Raw genomic sequence first — 21,777 nt, forward strand, 5'->3', positions numbered from 1 at the left:
CTGGACTATTTTCTCTCACACGTGCAAAATTATGAGATGTGGCAGGGGGCCAATATTGCAGACATACTGTAGGTCCAAAATTTAGATGCTGGGGGCCGAAATTCTGAGTTTGCAGTAGTTTTGGAAGGGGTTGACCCTTGTTGACTTGGTTTGACTTTGACTAGTTGGAAGGGATTTTGTTGGAGTGCTGACTTGGTGCTTGGAGGAGGTCTTGGTCTAGGGTTTTTGATCTTGGATTTCTCATTTGAAATTGTTTCTACAAGAAGAGAAGAATTTTGACTAGGTTTTCCCCTAAGAGGGGTTTTGCTCTAACTGAGAGCGTATATGTTGTGTTTATTGTTTTATGGTTGTGGTAATTGTTTGATGAAAGAGAACATAATAACTAAGTTACCAGGATTCGGATACAGATAGGATACAGATCCGGATCCGCTAGTTTTTTGAAAATCTAAGATCCGGATATGGCAAGGATACGTCACGTACAATATATATTAAAATTAAATTTAAATACATAAAAATTTAAATAGGCAAATATTAATATAAATTACTAAATATTGTAAATATTATAAATTATAATGAATTAAATTTAATATTTTATATTTGACATTTGTATATAATATATATTATATATTACATTATTTATATTTGACATTCGTAATTAAATTTATATTTGTACACTATATATTATATATTATATATATATAATTATATTATATAATATATATTATATTATATAATATATATTATATATTACAAAAAATGAATATTAAACATATGGCACAAAATATATATTTATTATCCCCGACATAGATTTAAATTAAATACACAGTCTAATGAATATTAAAAACGTAAATACATTGTGAAACCGGCTACCGCGACTGATGACAACCCAAACCCGACGACTGTTTGGCGACTGTGTGCTGATTCACTGCGACTGTGTGCGGTGGTAAACAGTGTTGCGTGCTGCTGAGGGTCACTGTGCTGCGTGCAGGGGGCCCAGCAGCGTAAACAGAAGCGTTGCGGTGTTGCGTGCAGAGGGGCCAGCAGCATGACCAAAAGTTCTGCGTGCTGCGTGCAGGAGGGACCGGCCGTGAGCCCGGGACAAATGAAGGCGTGCTGGAGGGGCCGGCGGAACAAATGAAAGTGTGCACTGTGCAGGAGGGGCCGACTTGCGAATGCAGACAAAAAGGGTGAATGCGGACAAAAGCGGAGCAGGGTATGACATAGATGGCGACCACATATTATAATATACACGTCTAAACCTAAACCGACAAATGAAACATAAAAAATATCTGCTTTTTGCTGACTTTTCGGCGACCATATCACCGTTTCCAGCAGCGACCCACGGGATCCGTATCTTGCAAAAATTTGTCATTTCCAAAACCGTATATTTATCAAATACGTATTTTTGCCGTATCGTATCCGGATCCGTTTCAGATCCGTGGATCCGGCAATATTCCTCTTGCCTCTGCCGGATCCGGTAACTTAGCATAATAATAAGAAGAAGAAGTTAATATAATATCACAAGCAATTATCAAGTAAGAGAAATCACCCTAAGTGCTGCCATATAGATTTCTCAACATGTACCCTGTAAAAACAACCCTCCTTAAGCTATAAAGCCAACCCTACCCTTTTATTTGCTCCACAAGTCTCATTCTTAGTTATCATGAGCATATGTGAGTCAAAATTGTTAGTATTGACCTCCAAGTCGGCCCGGCCAATCCAAGTCGGCCTAGGAGAGGCTATTTGATTCCTTAGAATGGGTATAAATACAAGTGATTTTGACCTCATTAGAAACACTTACCACAACAAATTCGATCTGCAATAGAAAGTGCGAAATTCAAGGAAGAAGCCAGGACTGTCAAAGGAGAGAGAAGCTGAAGCAAGGAGGAAGGAAAATCGAAGTTCTGATATAGTTTCTGGATTATTTTCTCGCACACCTGCAAAATTCTGAGATACTGAAGGGGGCTGATGTTGCAGACCTACTGTAGGTCGAAAATATAGATGCTGGGCGCTGAAATTCTGAGTTTGCAGTAGTTTTGGAAGGGTTTGACCCTTGTTGACTTGGTTTGACTTTGACTAGTTGGAAGGGATTTTGTTGGAGGACTGACTTGGTGCTTGGAGGAGGTGTTGGTCTAGGGTTTTTGGCTTTGGATTCTCATTTGAAGTTGTGTCTATAAGAAGAGAAGAACTTTGACTGGGTTTTCCCCTAAGAGAGGGGTTGCATTCTAACTGAGAGCCTACATCTTGTGTACGTCGTTTTATGGTTGTGGTAATCGTTTGATGAAAGAGAACATAATAAGAACAAGAAGAAGAAGTTAATATAATATCACAAGCAATTATCAAGTAAGAGAAATCACCCTAAGTGCTGCCATATAAATTTCTCAACATGTACCCTTGTAAGAACAACCCTCCTTAAGCTATAAAGGCAACCCTACCCTTTTATTTGCCCCACAACTCTCATTCATGAGTTTTCATGAGCGTATGTGAGCTTGGAGAGTTCAGCAATAGCCCTGATTTTTGCAGCAACAGTAACAACAACACGTTTTGAGGTTGTTTGTCATCTTGGAGGTGGTTTGGAGTTGTCTAGTGGAGTTGGCATCTTTGGGAAGAGGCTTTGGCTGCTGGTTTTCTTTCTCAGGTATTCTCTCTCCCAAAATATTGCAGATTTGATTGATGTCCCTGTTTTTAATTTTTTTCTCCCTCTTTAATGTAAAAAACAGCCCCTCCTCGTAGGCTAAATATGCCTCTTTTTGTTTTCAAATTTATCATAGGTTTGCATTGTACTTAGTTGCATATTTTAATATTTTTAATTTGCATATTTCTTTCCCTGAAATTCCACCATTTGCCATGTCCCTCAATCCAAATATCCTGAATGGGTTCATTGTGATGTTATAATGAGGGTAAAATGTTTTGCAAATATTACAATGACCCAGTGGGAGGGGGTATTTATTGGTGTATCAAATGATTGTAAGGATGATCATGCTTGCCAAGATAATACATTTGTTTTGCTGATGTGTATTAGATAGACTTCTAATTCTTAAATGACTTAAATCTCGTTTGTCGTGTTTTTTTAATCTATGGTCACGTGGCAATGGAGATGGGTCCACAGTGGTCATGACTTTTTGTAAACATATTGCTAGATTGGGTGTGGGATCTATGCGTTATGCTGTAGGCTGTGTGATGTGTGTGCATTTGTGTGAATAAATAGTTGGATATACTCCTTGTGTGCATCTTGGAAATCTTTCTACGACAATAAAAGCTCCTCTCTTCTTCTCTCTATTTGTGTGCCCTTCATCACATGATATTATGTTTGCTATTTGCTACCTTTTTTGGGATTTAGTGCCAATCAAGAGAATATTTAATATGACTATTTATGACTATGGTGGTGTCTCGTGTAATTTTCCATTCGTTTTTCTTTTTGTAAAATGCTAAATGTACACATTATTATTATTATAATTGGAATAATTTTAGTAGTTTTACCAAAAAAACCATGGCCTATTAGATAGAGGGGAAAAGTCATTTTTCTCAGTTCTTTTTAAAAGGTGTGTTACGATCTAGGCAAATGATTTTCATAGCATCTTCAGGAGTAAACCTAGGAATTTAATTAGAGTCTATGAGATTTCTGTAGACAGGCACTGAATTGTTGATTTCTGCTTGATTTTTCTGCAAGTTAGAAAGATCCAAGAATGTTCACATGTTTTCTTTTTTAATATTGGAGGTTATATAAATCAATCTAATGCATGTATCCATTACTATTTCAGGCTCACGGATTTCAGTGAATTTTGATGGGACTGTTACCATATTAGCTAAAGACCAGACTTCTTTGGAAGAGACCCAGGAAAAGGTACATGGTTTTTATTTTATGAAGTTAGTGTGCACTGAAATGATCTGTGATGGAACATATAAAGCTTGTCATTGATCTGAGATAAAACTGAAGGGATGGAAGTACCGCATGAAAGTTTGACATATGCAGCCAATTTTGGGTTTGGTTGTCTTCAGGCAGCTGCAAGTTAGTCAAGTCAATTATAATAGAGGATGCACAGAAGTGCATCTTGGAAGTTCTGTTGTGGTAATATCTCAATTACTGAATATATTGATAGAGTTGAAGCTTCCTTTCTTCACAGGAATTTGGTGGTCCTTTGAGAACATAGAACACGACGTGAGAAGTCCTTTGAGAAAATATGATGAATAGGTTGTTATTTATTAAATAACACTATGTATATATATATATATATATATATATATATATATTGTTTCCATACTTCCAAAGCTTTCACATGTCACGTTTTCAGTTCATTTCCATTACAGAAATGTGTACCAGTCTCTCCATATTGTGCAACTTAGCTTTTGACTTTTTTGATATTTGAAGAAAAGATTTGACAGTTACTAAGGTCATTGGGATAATATTGTGTACAAATCAAAATCTCACTTAAGGTAGAAATTACAAATGCATATTATCACAACTAAGGCAGGACTTAAGGAAATAATTGATGAAAAGAAGTTAGAGAGGTCATCTCAAAAAAGCTATGACCAGGTTTGTTCAAGGCAAAAACCCACCCCAAAGCATAGATTTTGGAATTTCAAGATATCCTTTATTGCTTCTCAAAGCAAATAATAATTACAATTTGGAAGCCCAATGATGAAGGGAGGGAAAATGTGACTATTGTGGAGACAAGTGGTCATCAAGGCTTCATGTCGCAATCGAAAGCCATAAATATGAAGATGAAAAATAATCAGATAGTTCCATCAGCATCTATGATAATGAAAAGAAAATGAAGGAAAATAATCATCGTAGATGTGGTAAAAATTGGGTTCCGGGTCATAAATGTGCATCCAATCACTTGTATCATTGTAAAATTGTAAATGAAAAGGAAGTAGAGGTACCCATTGTTTGACAAAATAGAGTATTTCCACATAGGATGAGCTCTTTAACCAACCAGTCACACAGCCAGCTCAAAGATCGATACATGTGTATTACATGGGTAAAACCATCAAAGAATGCAACTGCTTGATGCAATATATTGATGCAAAACAAATGATCAATTACTGGTCAGGTGTTAAGCCATAGATCAATGTAACTGTTAGTATCGAGGAGAATATGAACTGTTGGGTCACTTTATATGTAGAACATATCATGACTGTTGGATTATATAGTTACAAATGCATACTAAAGAAACATACTTTTACCTAAAGATGCATTAGACTATGTTAACTTTAATTTTTAACTGAGTGTCTAGATATTGTAGCACTCACTAAAGAGGACATACTAGACCTTGAAGAAGATTGAAAATTAGCGAAGGTGTCATTCTCATTAATCACATGCTTTAGGTAGTCATAATGCAGATGAATCAAAGGTCCTTAATAAGGTTATAGTTCAAGAAGCAGAAAAAGTGTAGTCACCTATAATACATTATAGCCCTTATACGAGAAACACTGGCACTATATTAAACAGTGAGGATGGAAAACCATGGTATTGCTTGCAACAACTACAGGAAAAGTGGAATTGAGGACCCTAAAATTCAAAGAAAGCATAAAAGTGTAAAAATATGGCAATTGTAGTAGGTTTTGGAAGTACACACAATTTTGTGGATATTTGTAGCGAACAGGATTTGTATACGCAACTTAAATATTCAAAATATCTGAAATATGTAGATGTCCATTATAGGAGAAATAATCTTTATAGATAAGAAATGTTGACTGTACAAGAGATGATATGAGATATGATGATATTAGATGTTAGAAAGGAGGGTTTGCTTATATACCTAGGTAGGTGCCCCTTCATGAATGGTCATGTTCCTAGAGACATGCCTCTTCAGTACACTAATCATTATTTAATTAATCATTCTTATGATCATATACATTATTTTCGTAACTTTGCCTTCCTCTTCAAAAAAAACTGTCCTCAAAGCTTATTGCTGACAAGGCGTGTAATGGTTTTTTTGTTTTGTAATCTGTTTGCATTTTTCAGAATTCTTTGAGTGTTCATCTTTGATGAATTAAAATTTAAGATAATAGGATCTTTTGTGTGATAAACAAAATTGTCGAACTAAGAAGGGATCTAACCATCCTAAATCAATATTTTGTGGAGCTTTGCAATTATTTGACAGTTGGGATAAATTGTTAGTATAATACTCTATTGTGCAGACATCGGTATTGTTCAGAACATAAGTCTGTTTTTGTTATGAGTGATACAGATAAGTAGACTGATTGAGATGTCTGCTCTTGTATTTGGATGTTGAAAAGGAGTTCTTGCGATTTGATTTTCCCTTATCGTGTGTGTGCGATTTCTTGATTTACTTCAGGTATTGATGTTGTTGAGTTGGTTATAGAATCTTCACTTGGAATTTTTATCGTCTGAACTGCAACATCTGAATATGTTTTTACTTCAACTGATTTGTCATCTTCTTGAGTTGTGATATTGATTGGATCAATATTCGTTCATTTTTCTTCAACTTGGACTGTTATGTTTGAAGACTTTGATACTTCTTTCATGATAAGTTCTTTTAATTTGTTTTTCAATGATTCTTTATTATTTTAAAGTTTTTTAATTTGAGTGAGTAGACTTTGAATATGATTTCTGTGACGCAAAAGTTTTTCAGTTTCTGATTCATCAACCTTATTTTTAGTGTTTTGATGTTCAAGCTTTTCGTCTTTTAAATCTGTGATTTGGTCTAATAACTTCTGATTAAGGTTTTTTAAGGTTTTTTGAGTTTCTTCTCGAGACATTATTTTTTTTCTAGCTTTGGACTTCTTGACCTTCACAAGTAATTTTTGACTATGGTGTTTTAAACAAGAAATTTCTTTGTTTTTATTAGAGATAACTTCTTCAAGCTCTTTCTACTTGATATTGATTTTTGATTCTCTTGAAGCATCAAATTCAAAATATCCTTAAAGCCTTCTGATGAAGGCATTATCTATTTTGACTTCAACGTTGTCTTAGAATGTGATCATCTTCTCCTTATAAGGAAACATCATTTTTTTTTTCTCTATGTTTAACGTGATACGTAATTCTTTAAGACAATGTATACCGAGAATTATGTCAATCTCATTGTTAAACATAGTTACGATTGTGAATTTAGACATGCATTTTTAATGATAAACCGTCACTTGCAAATCATTAATTTCATACTCTTTCTCATAAAAAATATCTTTCCTTTTACCTATATTTGGCTATGGAATTAATAGCTGATTCACCATATTAATATTGGTGTAATTTTGCTCGTTGCTTGTGCTGATAACGATATTTATTTCTTTCCCTTGCATACTCCTTTTAATGTAAATAATCTATGATACTTTGATTGAAATAATCAATGAATGAATTGAATTGATTTACATGAGCAAATGAAGCTCAATAAGTAATACAGAGATATTTACAGAAATAAAAACATCAAGTTTCTATTAGGAAATAGAAACAACTAGTTTCTTCTAAGAAACTGCTAAAAAGATAAAAATAAAAACAGCTAATAAGAATGAGCATTAAACACTAAATAGCATTATTCTAATATGAAATACTGTTACAGGGAAATCTTCCTAACTTTATTTCCGGATAATCCACTCTTTTTTCTTCAGAGGTTGACTCCATTTTGCTTTGTCGTTAACATCGTCAATATTTTATTTAGACTTCAAAATTTTTGACTTGTAAAATATATATATATATATATATATATATATATATATATATATATATATATATATAGATATAATTTTTTTATAATAACTATTTACAAGTTTAATCCCAATAACTATAATAACACTTGAATACTTCATTTTTTCTTGTTCAAAATTCCCTTAGAATCTTATATATATATATATATAAAGTATAATTCCCTTATACTTTATACTTAATATAAATATATTTTCTTTAAAGAATTTTCTTGTTTTTTTAATAAATAGTTGTGATACTTTTGTGAAAACTTGTGGAGTGATTCAAATGGAGGCGAATGTTATGGGTGAATTGACTTAATTGGGCCAATAGTTGTGTCCTTTGACTTAATCAGTCGACTTAAGTGGAATGACTGGCAGTGCATTCAACACAAAAAATACACGCTTTGGTATGTAGATTCTAGAAATTAACCAAGAATGTCATTGATTGGTAGTGGGTACGGAATGGCATGGATGTTGAAGGTACGATGTTTGGGAGTGTGGAAATATACTGTGTGAAGTTTGTAGTAAAAATTTGAGGGTTAGCAAGTGTAGGTTGATAGGAATGACGATGATGGCAATGACGGTAGGATCCAAGGCAAAAATTATTGTTGACTGGAAGTACGACTACGTACGACAACTAAAAAGTTGCGAGTTGAGGGGGCCAACTCTACAAGTTGAAATGTGATATGGCTGAGTGTGCGGCTGTGTATTTTGTCAAATGGTATTATGAGTGGTTGCTGGGATTGTGAATGGCAGGTAAGTATGGCAATTGCAAGGTTGATGTGGTCGATCATGGCGACCAGTGGAGCAAGGGCGACTCTGTCGCTAACACTTTTTTGTACTGTTTTCTCTTTATTATTATTATTATTATTTTTATAATTTTTTTTGTTTTTTTTTTCCAATTTTAAATTATTTTTATAAACAATTTTTTAAACTCTTTTTAGATTATATATATATATATATATATTCTTTCTATATATATAATACTTTTATTTTTTATTTTTTATTTTTTCCCTCGTTATTGGTCAAGGGACATTTTTTTTTAAATGTAGTGACCAAAAGTCAACTTCAGCTTGTAGTGGCCAAAGGTTGGAATCAGATTGCCTGTCGAGCTATAGGAGAAACTCCAAAATCTTGGAGTATGCAGTAAAAATTTGGTCAATGGCCTGGATCAGAGAACGTGGCTCTGATACCAATGTAATGAATAGGGTTCCTATACACAACGGAAATATTCAGAATATCTGAAATATGTAGATATCCATTATAGGACAAGTAATCTTTGTATATAAGAAATGTTGAATGTACAAGAGATGATATGAGATATGATGATATTAGATGTTACAAATGAGGGGCCTCTTTTACGCCTAGGCAGGTGTCCTTTCATGAACGATCGTGTCCTTAGAGACATGCCTCTTCAATATTAATAATAATAATACTATTATTATTATTATTATTCATAACATATTAATCAAGCAAGACAATTAAATGATGTTGTATAACATGTGAGAAATCTCATGGTTATTGTTACCCACCCATATATGGGTAACCCCTAGGGGAAATTTTTTCTTGTATGATGTTGTTTTCCAGGGAGAAACCCTAGCCCTATCAGGATGCACAAATAGCCAACCTCATATGCATCTTCATTCACTATCTGGTTAGTGTTTTGTTTCATTTAGCTTACTTATTCAATGAATGTGAGTCATCAATTATGAGATAGATTAAGCATTTTTTGTATCCAAGTGCTTTCATTTAATGTTTAAGGGCATTCTAGTATGGATCACAGGTTCGATTGGATGATAGACCACTTTTGTTTCTACATTTTCTCCCTTGCTTTACCTTGGTGGTTATCAGTTGCCCCAAATCTACTGTAACCTTCTTTGAGGCATTTCTATCATTGCCTTGGAGGGGCATAAATAGAAGGCTCTGATGATGGTAGCGCCCATGATTTCCATACATAGGACCTTCCATCTTCTGTATGTATTTATATACCATGTTTAGTTTGATTGCCATCTGCCATTGGTATGATTTCCCTGTTTACCTCATCCTTTGAGTAGAGCCCTAAAAAATTTTCCTTGAAGGCCGACACGATATAAAAAATAAAAAAGCATGAGACAAATGTTAAGATGCAAAAATTCGTAAGAATATAAGAAATTGTATAGACAAAATCCTAGCCTTAGCTCTACCCCCTTCATTAGCCCTCACACAGTTCCTAGCCAAATCATGAGCTATCTAATAAAGGAACTTTCAATATCCCAACCCTGATGAACAAGGAATCGCTTCAACTTCAAGGGGTCAATATTGATTATCATGAATTAATGAAAGTATGTAGCTTAGGCTACATATGTATAATAATGATGAAAAAGGTGTTGATTTTCTTAGTGCAATTAGGGTAAGCACAATATTTTTGAAATTCTAATAATTACTTTTGATATAGATCTTCTTTTAGCTTATTCCAATATATCATTCAACAAGTATACTTTAGAAATTCAACAATAAAGAAGAATAGAACAATAGAGATCATAACAAAAGAGAAGGCAAGATTTACCCTTGGAAAACCAACAACGGGGAAAAACCCAACAACCTTTTCAATAGAGAAATTCTTCTTGTTCAATGAGAGACACACCTAGAGCTATGGTCAAACTTGCTCTTCGCCTCCAAGTCAAGTCACCCAATCTGGTCTTGCACTTCTAGAATTTTGGCCCTCTTGCAATAGCTAGTTGCCCCAGTAACTTAGAAATTTTGCCCCCCTACAACAATTGCTCTAGAAAAATGTGAACCACAAGGAGAGAGATTACTTCACATGTGCGAGTTGCTAGAGAGAGAGAGAGGAGAGAGAAAAACTCGGACCTTCTTTTCATCTTTCTTTTTCCTTATTGTCCTTCACTCACTTGCCCAGAAGCTGTCTTTGTGTCAGAGAATGTCAATTTCCAAATGGAGGAGCTTGAGATGCCTTTATATACAGTAGTCTGTCTAGGGTGAATGGACATGTCCCTTGGCCAGGGCCAGCTTGACTTGGAGGGAAGTCGACTTGTCACTTTTGGAGCCAAAATTTTCATTTCAAAAATTCAAATTTACATCTTTTAAAAGTTGAAATGCGAGAGTGACTCAAAATAAATTTTCTGTTTGATTCACACATTTATTAATATGCTTTACAACGATAAATATATCAAGTGACCAAATGTACATTACGAAGGTTGACCATACTTACAAAATTCAACACTCCCTCCTAACTAGGAAGGTATTCATAATCGCTGACATAAATCTTCTTAAATTGAGCAAATTTCTCTAAAGAAAAGGTTATCCATTATTACTAGCATCATTATCTATCATCAACATCCGCTAATGGCCATATCCTGGGATGACCAATGATGTTTCGGGACTGTGTTGGTGTTTTTTGCCCATTTTGGGTACTGGGACGACCCTTATCTTGAAGTTTCCTGCAACGTACATTTTAAGGTAAAATTAGGCTTTTTAGCTTACATTTAATTTTCATGCGTAAAAAACCCTAGATGCCTAGGGTTTTCTTGCATATTTTTGACTTAAAATCTGTGTTTTCTTGCATGCTTTTATCCCTAATCATTTTTCATGCAAAAAATAGCCTTATTTATGGTTAGATGTCTTGTTTTAGATGGCTGTTATATGCCTTTAAATTTTTAGATTCCAAAAGTTATAAAATCCTTAGTTCTATCCATTGTTTTAGACCTAGTATATACTTGTTTATAACTTATTTAAATGGTTGCAGTGTAATGTTGTTGTAACTTGATTATCGCTGTAATTTTTCATATTTTATACAAATGTTATGTTAAAATTTGGCAACTCAGGGATGGATTTCTCCTAGAAGAAATCATACCATTCAGTTCTATTTGAACCACCAATAATAAAATTTCATTTCTAACAATTCTAATATTACTTTCCAAAAATAGTAAGTCACATCTCAATTTGGAAGTGACTTTCCAAAAATAGAAATTCATGTCTAAATGATCAAGGATGATCTCGAAATTTGGAATCCACCTTAAAATAAAAACAATCATGATTATACAAGTCAAAAATTAATATTTTATCCTTACTATTATTATTATTATGATACTATTATTTATAAAATAGTCTCAAGTCATTCACCTTTAATGGATTAATAAAAATCATGGAATAAGTTAATTAAATTGAGAATCTCTTACTTGGCAAATCGAACCTCTCTCTTGGAATAAAATAGTAACTCCACTCTTAAGATAATGTAACTCTCCCTCACTAGTTTGATGTATGGCAAAAGTGTAACTCCTCATTAAATGCACTTGTAGTCTTGTACTCTTTCACTCAATTCAATTTGTAACTATTTAAGCAAAAACAAGTGAGAGTTGAGCGTAGTATGTTCATTGTGAAGAAGGAGAGCAAGTGTTGAGTATATGCAAAAAAAGTGTGAGAGAAGTGAAGAGCAAGATTTGTTGAAGAAGCTAGGGCAAAATAGTGTTGTGATGATTCTTCGTTACTTGATAAGAGAAAACTTACCAATAAGAGAAAACTTACCAAGGGATTAAGCCAACTAGCTGTTGGAGATTAAGCCAACTAGCCGTTGGGGATTAAGCCAACTAGCCGTTGGAGATTTTATCTATCAATTAGAGGTCAGTGTCTTTTCATCCAATCTTTGAATCGTGTATTAAGCTCTCAAGCTATCTTGTATAACATTTTCTGGTGCGTTTTTTTCTCTCTGGAAAAATTCAAAATTTTTGTTGCCTACGTTTTTGTTTGTTTTCCCTCTCTTCAAACCTGCAATCTCTCCTCTCCTCGCTGCTCCCTTGAACCTGCGTGCAACTTTCCCTCATTGTTTCTTCACTGCTCAAAGTCCTCTCGCAGTCCTTGCGCCCTCGAATCCCTTCATCTACGTCCCTTTCCCCTTGATCTTCATCGCAACCTAGCCCCTTCGCGAAGGCTCCTTCCTTCTCGTCCCTCGAGCTTCATCATTTGCCCACGCGTTGCTATTAACCTGCAATCCCTCTTCATTTTCTGCAAATCCGTGTAGCTCCCTCCTTCATCATTGCTCAAACTTGCAAGGCTCTCCCATAATGCTGCTTGGACTCGCAACATTATTTCTCCTTAGATCCTGTCTGTGTTCCATTCTCCTCTGTGTGCTGCCATCATTGTTCTCCTGTCAAACTTCCTTGCTGCCGCCAAACCTGCAAACAAACAAATAAAACCTGATTTCCTATTTATTTTTCTTTAAAGCTTTGTTTTGATATGCATTAGGTTTAGATTTTGATTTTTTTTGATAAGACAACATAGTTCAATTTTTCTTTTTTAATTAGCTTTTTATTTTAACTTTGTTTTGACTTTTCATTTTATTCTATTTATTTATTTTTGTTTAAATTAAAAAGAAAAATAAATAAAACATTTTGATTTTAATATATATATATATATTTAATGAATTTGATTTTTTTTTATATGGCATTTGGGTTTTGCTTGAAATAAAAAAAAACAAATACTTGAAAAGAAAATCATTTCCATTTTATGTGATTTTGATATTTCTAAAGATTTAAATCAAAAGAGAACTTTGTGGCCTTTGGCCCATTAAAATTTTTATGTGGCCTTTGGCCCATTAAAATTTTTAATTCATTAACCCTTTTGATTTTTTACTTTGGTCGCATTAAATGATCTTAATTAATCAGTGGCTACATTAAATTTTCTTCATAAAAGTTGGCACATAAAAAAATCATTTTAATTCTACTATTGTGAATTGCTTAGCATTTGAATTTCATGGTTCTTCATGGTATTTAGATCTTTCGAAATTTAATTGCTAGAATATTTTGCATGCTAAGGTTTTGAGCATTTTTGACATCTATTGAGATTGATCGTCATATTAATTGCTTGAATTATTTGATGTTTATTGCATGTTAAATATTTTGAGTAATTATTAAAGTACTCTGTCATAGAATTGTGATAAATTGCATATCTTTTGTTTCCTAAGCTGAGTATTTTTGTTGGCATTGATATTAAATTGTGAAGATTTTTTATTTTATTTTATTTTTTATGTTTTGTCTCCTTTGAGCTATAATTGTATCAAAAAGATTTGAAGTAAGCTTGTGGAATAATTGTAATATTTTAAGGGGTTTATCTTTCAGTCTTTGTTTAGTGAAGTGAAAATTTCATTTTTGTGATTTAGGGGTTTTTGCGACATAAGCATTTCTAATCCTTGAATCTAGTTTCATCTCATCATATCGTGCATTTGCATATTAAGTTAGTTATGCATAACTAAAATTTACTTCCAAGCATAAAGCTTGGTCAATAGAGAGATAGGTACCCATCCATATTTACTTGAGAAGCCTGCTTTTAATAGTACTTAAAACGGTGACCTTGCAGTCGCCAGAGCCACAACTCTCTACAATGCAACTTAGATAGGCATCTAACTAAAATTAACCAAGACACCTGCATCTCACATTCGTTTTAGGATCTGCATTTCATATAAGTAGTCACTCATTCAAACAACAATTGCTAATCAATTACTTGGTCTTCATTTCCCTAGCAAGATCGTTGACTCCATAAGGCACTTGTATCAATTGTTTAAATTTAATCAAATCCTATAAGTCTTGTTAAATCTTAATCAAGTACTTGGTTGCTTTACTGTGTCTCCCGAACTGGCTGGTTCCCAACTAGTTCTTCTTCATTTCATTTCCATAGGGTGTACCCCCCTTAGCCTCCTGTAGGGAGACAACTTAAATAGAGAGATTGGGGATCAGGGTGACAACTGCCAATCTGAGCCGTTGTCACGGTGCCTAGACATTCTGTGTGACAACAAGGGGTTTTGCCCTAGTTATTGGATCTAAATCCCAGTGTCTCATATTTGTGTTTGGCTGTCTTCATATGATCTTTAAGTTTATGTTCTATCTACAGTTACTGATATGAAAAGTTTTGAAGAAGAAATCTGCATTCTATGTAATTGTAACAACATAGAACATTTAGTTTTATGGAAAATACACTCAACATTTTGCAAAGTACATTTAGTTTTCTGCATAGGACTTTCAAGTTTTGCAAAGAATTTTTAAGATTGCATAGAAATTTTAGATTTTAACATGGTATTATAGCCTTAGTGAAGACAAGCACAAAGAAACCAGAGATCACCTAAAGAGACCCCACTTGCTGCAAAAGTTTTCTAATCAAGATGACTTTGTCCTACTTCAAGGTAGAGGAGAGGCTGAATGATGCTTCAAACTTTGGTTCATGGAAAGCAAGGTTAGATATCACTCTTGAAGAAGACGAAGTTCTGGAATATGTTGAAGGCACATTGGTTGATCTACCAGAGAATACAAGTGTTATTCTTAAATCCAAACATAAAAAGGGTGAAATCAAAGCTAGAAAAATTATCTTTGATTCTCCTTGTGATGATCTTGGTTTGAAGAAAGCTAAAGAAATGCATGACAAACTAATTGACATGTTTCCAATTAGTAACTTGTATTAGATGTTGATCTCATTAAGATGATTTCACTAACTTATACATGTCGGCTTGTCTCAAGAGACACGTCTGTTCGGAACTTTGGGCAGAATAACCTATTAATATAGGCTTGGACATCCTCCAAATACACAGATTTTAAGCGAAGAAATATAGAGACAGAACAGAGACCTGTGCACATCTCGTGAATAGTTAGAAGATAAGGGAATTAAGGAACAATGATAGCGTGAAGAGGACATGCATTTGCTGGTACAATCTCCGCATTTCCACAGGCTCAGGTTATGGTGACAGCAACTCGGACTTAACCTTCAAAAATCTGTGCATACAGTCATTCCTTTCTAGCTCGAATTTCAGGACAAGGGTAAGCATAACTGTGGAAGAGCTACAATACTTTGGACCCCAATCCTGTAGGAGCTCGGTTGTTTTTTATGGCATCCTTGACAGTGACAACAACTTGGTGCAGCATGATGCTAGAATATTATTGCTGAAGTTTTGGTGTAGTAAGGACATTGGTTGAGCTGTGGTGCAAAAGTCTTGGTGCAGTACTAAAATATTGGTGCAAGAACATTGGTGCATAATTGATGAAGAAGTGTGGTGTAGAATAGATGGTGCAGTATGGTGTATAAATCCTTGTGTAGAAGTATTGGAACAATTTGAACAATGGTTTGGTGCAATGTGGTGCAAGGACATTTGTAAAGAAGAATTGTCACAATCTAGTGCTGAAGTCTTGGTGCAGTAGTGGTCCAGTAGTCTTGAGATAATCTGGTGTTGAAATGTTGGTGCAGTGCAGAAGAGTTGGTGCAAACTTTGGTGCAGACCTTTGGAGGTAACTTGAAGTAATATTTGGGCCTTAGCTTGGACTAGATTTGAAGAAGGTGCTGAACTATTATTAGAGCTGGTGCAGAACTTGTGCAGTTCATTGAAGACACATTGAAGTGTCATATTGAAGATCATAATGCAGTGTTGATGTCATGATGAGGTAACTCGAAGAGATTGATTGGGTACTATGAAGAACAGTGGTGACACTTTCTGTATGACAAGGTTGTCATTCATGATGTAACATGAAGATTAAGTGAAGGGATCACTGAAGACTGACAAGGCTCATTGAAGAAGACTTTGGGAGCTGTGAAATATAGACAAAACACATCTTAAGAAAGCGAAGCAATAGGATTGGTGTCCTTGGAGTTGGTGCTCCTAAACTCAAGGTTGGTGCCTTGGATAAGATAAGGTCGAAGCCTTAGAGGTCGGAGCTTCACTAAAGTCCAAGTAGGTGCTTGGCACATCCTAGGTTAGACCCTGGGTGTCTTCATCAAGGGGTGGAGCCCTAGCCATATTGTACTTGATTCATTATAAAAATTATATTAATAACAACATTTATTTCTATTGTTCATTTTTGTGTTATAAATATAAGTGATCTAACTGGTAAAAATAACAATTGAAAAGAAACACTAATTCACCCCCCCTCTCAGTATTTCCAACACTTCAGACATAGCGAACATAAAAGTGAGATTTATATGTGAAGATAAAACACAAGTATCTAAACACTTCCACTTTTTATAGATAGGAAATTTTTTAAATGTAACTAATAAAGTGGTAAAGGTGCTTAAAGGAAAAAAGAAGTATTTTATTTTATTTTCAAGGAGATTTTTTTTTTTTTTTTATATATATATAAGAAAATGCATATATATATACATAAGAATATTACCTTTAAAAAAAATACATTTGAGAAGTGAAAATTGTGTGCAGAGAAAGCATTGTAAAGGATTCACTACTAAGTTTTGAAGGTTTATAAAAAAGAAATAATAATATTTTACTATAAAATATTAGAAAGGGTTACCTTTAAAACCTTAAATTCATCTTGACAAAGCATAATGGAATCAATCACTGACAAGAAATGAATAGTGTAAGTCAAAATGAAGGAAGAAAGATTTTCAGGAACTTCATTTAACTGTTTTTCAGTGCTATTTAGAAATAAAATTAAGGGAACTATTGTGGGGAAAGATATTACTATTTCTATCGCTCTTGCCGAAAGTAACAATTATATAAGCTCACAATTTGCTAACCAATGGATGATTTGAGATTTCCGAGTCAAATTTAATCGAAAAATTAGACCTCTAGAACAAAAAAAATATGATATAACCGACTTACAATTAAACATTGGGGATCATACATTTATATCGCAATTCTCTCTTCAATCCCTATGGAGCGATCTAGGTGACATAATTCTGGCTTCACCATGGATGGGATCACTAGGGTTGTTCATGTTAGGAAATCTAGGGGCAGCTAGATTAGGTGATTTCTCTTACTTTGATAATTGCTTGTGATGTATTTTTACTTAACTTGATTAGCTTCTTCTTTCACTTGATATTATTAGTATTCTCTTCATCAAACAATTACCAAACCATAAAGAACAATAAGACAAAGGACACAAGATATAGGCGATCTGCTAGGGCCAAAACCTCTCCAACTAGGAGGAAAACCCACAAGAAGTCTTCTCTTCTCATAAGATCTTCAATTGAAGAATTCCAAGACCTATAACCTAAGTTGCATTGAAATGGATACGGGAACAGATATAGAAACGTGGTTTGAAATGGATACGACGAATTTTCAAAAAATCTGGTTACGATACAACAAGGAAACGACTTATATATATATATATATATATATATGACAAAATAAAATTTCATATTACCATTCATCTTTTAGAATCTAGATTCTATATTTAAAATCATCTTCATGAATGCCACATAAACAAATCATCATCACCAATTCAGCTTAAACATTGTCATCATCATTAGAGATTATTATAACATTCAACATATCATCAAGTTTCTGTTTCCAATTTCAATCATCAACATCATCACCAAAATTAATAATGCTAAATGCACACTACATAGTACAAATTACAAAATTGAACTATGACTGCAGTTTACTATCATATAACATATTATGGTATTCAATGTCTATCGTTCAAAAGTTGAAAACATCATCATAAATTACATTTACATATCATCAAATATGTTTTCATCCATGTAATTAAGATTCACATCATCATTTGGATCCTCTCCATGAGTGGGAGCATTGCTGCCATGTCCACTTGAAGATGCAATTATTGGTGCCTCCTCATCAAACAAAATCATATGAGACATGGCATTCAATGTCATATCCAAGTCAAGAAACTCTGGAAACAGATCCAAAACCCTTAAAAATGCCCGAAACGTTTCAAAAATAGAATCCCGCGTTTTCAAAAAAAATGGAAACACTTCAAAATTAAGATCTTGCGTTTCCAAAAAACTGAAATGTTTCCGTGCCGTATTGTACTTGTTTTTGTTTCCAAAACAACGAACAATGTTTCTGGGGTTTGGGAGGGATGTTTCCGGTAATTTAGCCTATAACCCTTGACCAAGACCCTCCAAGACCAAGTCAAACCTTTCTTCCTTGACGAGCTTTCCTTGCAGCAGATTCTTCTTCAGTTTTGACTTCCCAACAGATTCTTCTGCAATTTTGACCTCCAAACAATTTCTTTTACAACTTTGACCCGCTCAACAAATTCTTTAGTAACTTCGACCTGCCCAACAAATTCTTTTGGAACTTTGACCCAACAATTTCTTCCTAGCACTTCCCCTTGCCCAACAACACTTCGACTTGCCCAGTAGGACTTCGACTTGCCCAACAACTTTCCAGCACTTCTACTTGCCCAATAGCTTTCCAACACTTTGACTTGCCCAACAAATTTCCAACACTTCGATTTGCCCTCAACTGTAGAAACCCTAGCAGGAGAGAGAGAGAGAGAGAGAGAGAGAGAGAGAGAGAGGAGGCCCAAAACTTTGATCTTGCTCTTCTTCTTTTTCGTCTTTTTCCAGCTACTTTCTTGAGGATATCAAACTTGCTTGAGAGTGTCTTCAAATGAGGTCGATTTCTTTCTTATTTATAGGCTTTTGAGGGGTACAAATTGCTATTTTTAGGATGACTTGTCCCTTCATGTAGGTTGACTTGATCTTTGCACCTTGACGAGGTCTTGGAGGGTATTTTGACTTTCTTTTAACTCAAATATTTTTTCTTTACAATATGTAACATCCCCAAAAATGTCTTTCATACATGACAATGACTCAATTTACTTGTAGACTCAATGGCAAGCTCTAGAAGCACTCAATGAGTCCCTGACCTAAAATCAAATTTCCCTTGAGCATGAAGCCCATGCCTCAAAATAAACAATAATACATTTATTTTTCTCTTTTCATTAAATGCATAAAATCATGATTACAAATGCCATTATGAAGACTGAACCTAGTTACATATTTCAACACTCCCTCTTAACTAGGGAGGTATTCATAATCCATACAAGGTACTGAGACATTCTCAATTTGAAGAATTCTCATAAGAAGAGTCGGATTGGTAACCCATCTATTTAGCATCTTATCATCCAACATTGTCACATAGCAAGGCCTTGACTAACAACTCTATTTCTCCACAAGATCCGAGCACATTGCTGGCGAGACTAATGACTTATAGACACCATCATCATTGTCTCTAAAGGTACATACCCCACCCCGATGTTCACAAAGTATGTCCTTCCAGGACTATTCTTATCTTGGATTCCCAGTCCTCAAAGAATATCTGTCCTCTTCGACTACTCTCATCTTGGATGCCCTACCTCACCATCAAAGAGTATCGGATGCCATATGCTTAACTGATCCTTGATTCTTTCTTCCCAAAATGAAGACAAGCGTGATGTGTATTTCTCTCCCTCTCAACTAGGGAGAATATACTCATTCCTATAAAGGAATGTACCCAAGCTCCCTTTTATCCAATGACTTGTCCAAGCTCCCTCTTAACCAGGGACTTGCTTCTAGCAGCTTTCTGCTATAGATGGAGATCATGGGACTCTTAGCTGCTTGTGGGGCTCCTTTCGATGTCATGAAGTTCATCCTTTTCATAATGGAGCCTTCATCAGTCTTAGGGCATCGGCCATCCTTCACAAGCTACGTCAGTCATGTCATCTGGAAAGTGATCTTCTAGTCCACATCTAGTTTTTCTTTATACAACTACCTCCTCCATGTCATGTTTACTTTAGGATCTTCCATCCAACCACATGAGTGCTATTTGTAGGTGACATTTACAACTCTCTTTTCAGTAGCCATGTATCAACCCATCCAATTGTTGTTCAAAAATAAAAAATGAACATCAAAACAAAATTATCTTTTGTGATGGCCTTTCATCATGACATCTTGCTTGATTGCAACATCCTGCACATTCATAAACACATCTACAAGACTTCATGTGTCAAGGGTCTTTTTTCTTTTACAAACCTTATCAAGGTCTTTATACCTTCTTCATGGAGATGTTACATTAGATTCTTTGTCAGATGTTGATTCCTTACCTTATGAGACTGTAGTTGCAACTTTTATGATCTCTTCTTCCTTCCTTCACATATTGCTTCCTAGGAACTTCTTGACAAAGTTCCTTCATCATGATTGTTAACCACTTCATATTCCATATGAGGACATATTATGTTGATTTCATCTTGTCAATATGTGAACTTTGCTTTCATGCATTTTTCAAAGGAAGAGATCTCCTTTCTTTTGATCATGCTTATGAGATAGAGCATTTTCTCATGTTATCTGCAACTAAATGATGACATGACTTAATCTATCAAATATATACATATCTCTTTCCTCCTTTTTGTCATCTAGACTTCCTTCGACAACTTCCTTGCCTAGATTGAGAATACTTCAATCAACTTGTCCTGCTGCACTCCTTTGTCATCATACAATCATCCTTTTAAACAATGTATCCCACACATGGTGGATTGATCAATGAGACACTTGCTTCTTCCAAGTAGAGGTGAACCTTCTAATGAAGATTCCAACAGAGGATCTAGATTATCCTCATCCGGCAGAAGCTCCTTTCTCATGATGATGATGTATGATGAATTCCTTCTATCATGCTAGATGACTTTCTTTCAACTATATGCACTATACATGCTTTCAATGAGGTTACCACGAGCTACTTCCTTTATGTGATGATTGCTACATCCGTGTAGACTTCTACTTCAACTATCCTTTTCAAGCTTCTATAATGAGCTCTTGCTTCAATCGTATGCTTCTCCCATGATGCCATTTCCTAATATGATGCATCCTATCATACTTACAATGCTTCCTACCATGATAGCTATTATTTACAAAACTGAAAAGAACTTAGTGGAGGAGATTATCTCAGTCATAGTAGAGATCTCTTACTTCCTCCTCCTTTGATTTCTTCTTCTCAGGTTCTTCCACTTCTTCGGTGATGTGGGCTTCTTCCCTTCCTCTTTTGTTGTTGTCCTTCTTGAGTTTCAGACAATCTCTCTTGTAGTGCCCATATTCATGACAACCATAGCATTGGACCTTTGACATATTCTTCTTGTTGTTTTTTTGTGTTCTTTTTAAATATCTGAGGACCAAACCTTCCAAACTTTCCTTTCTTTCTAGCCATGGCAGCAAATGCTTGGACTTTCTCATTTGATCCTACATCGCTTTTTGCCTTTAATCTTGTTTCTTCAATTTTATACAATGACCAAAGTCCACTAAATGGGGTGGCTTCCTTCTTTCTAAAGATGCTAGATGTGAAGTTGCACCATTCCTCTGGAAGTGCATTGAGCACTAAGGTGGTCATTTCTTTATCAAAGATTATTTCTCCCAACTCTTGTAGTTGGTCTC

The 21,777-nt window shown here is 34.7% G+C and overlaps 1 protein-coding gene across 1 annotated transcript in view; it reads left to right on the top strand.

The window, feature by feature from the left end:
* Window positions 1–21,777, top strand: part of LOC149198770 (polyribonucleotide nucleotidyltransferase) — a 445,102-nt gene that overhangs the window by 249,303 nt on the left and 174,022 nt on the right. Inside the window, 1 exon segment of the mRNA XM_089400351.1 lies at window positions 3,762–3,844. Coding sequence (XP_089256477.1) covers window positions 3,762–3,844 — 83 coding nt within the window.

Source organism: Pinus tabuliformis, chromosome 2_1, assembly GCF_031772625.1.
Source record: "Pinus tabuliformis cultivar Carrire ecotype Pingquan chromosome 2_1, CPIR1, whole genome shotgun sequence".
NCBI lineage: Eukaryota > Viridiplantae > Streptophyta > Pinopsida > Pinales > Pinaceae > Pinus > Pinus tabuliformis.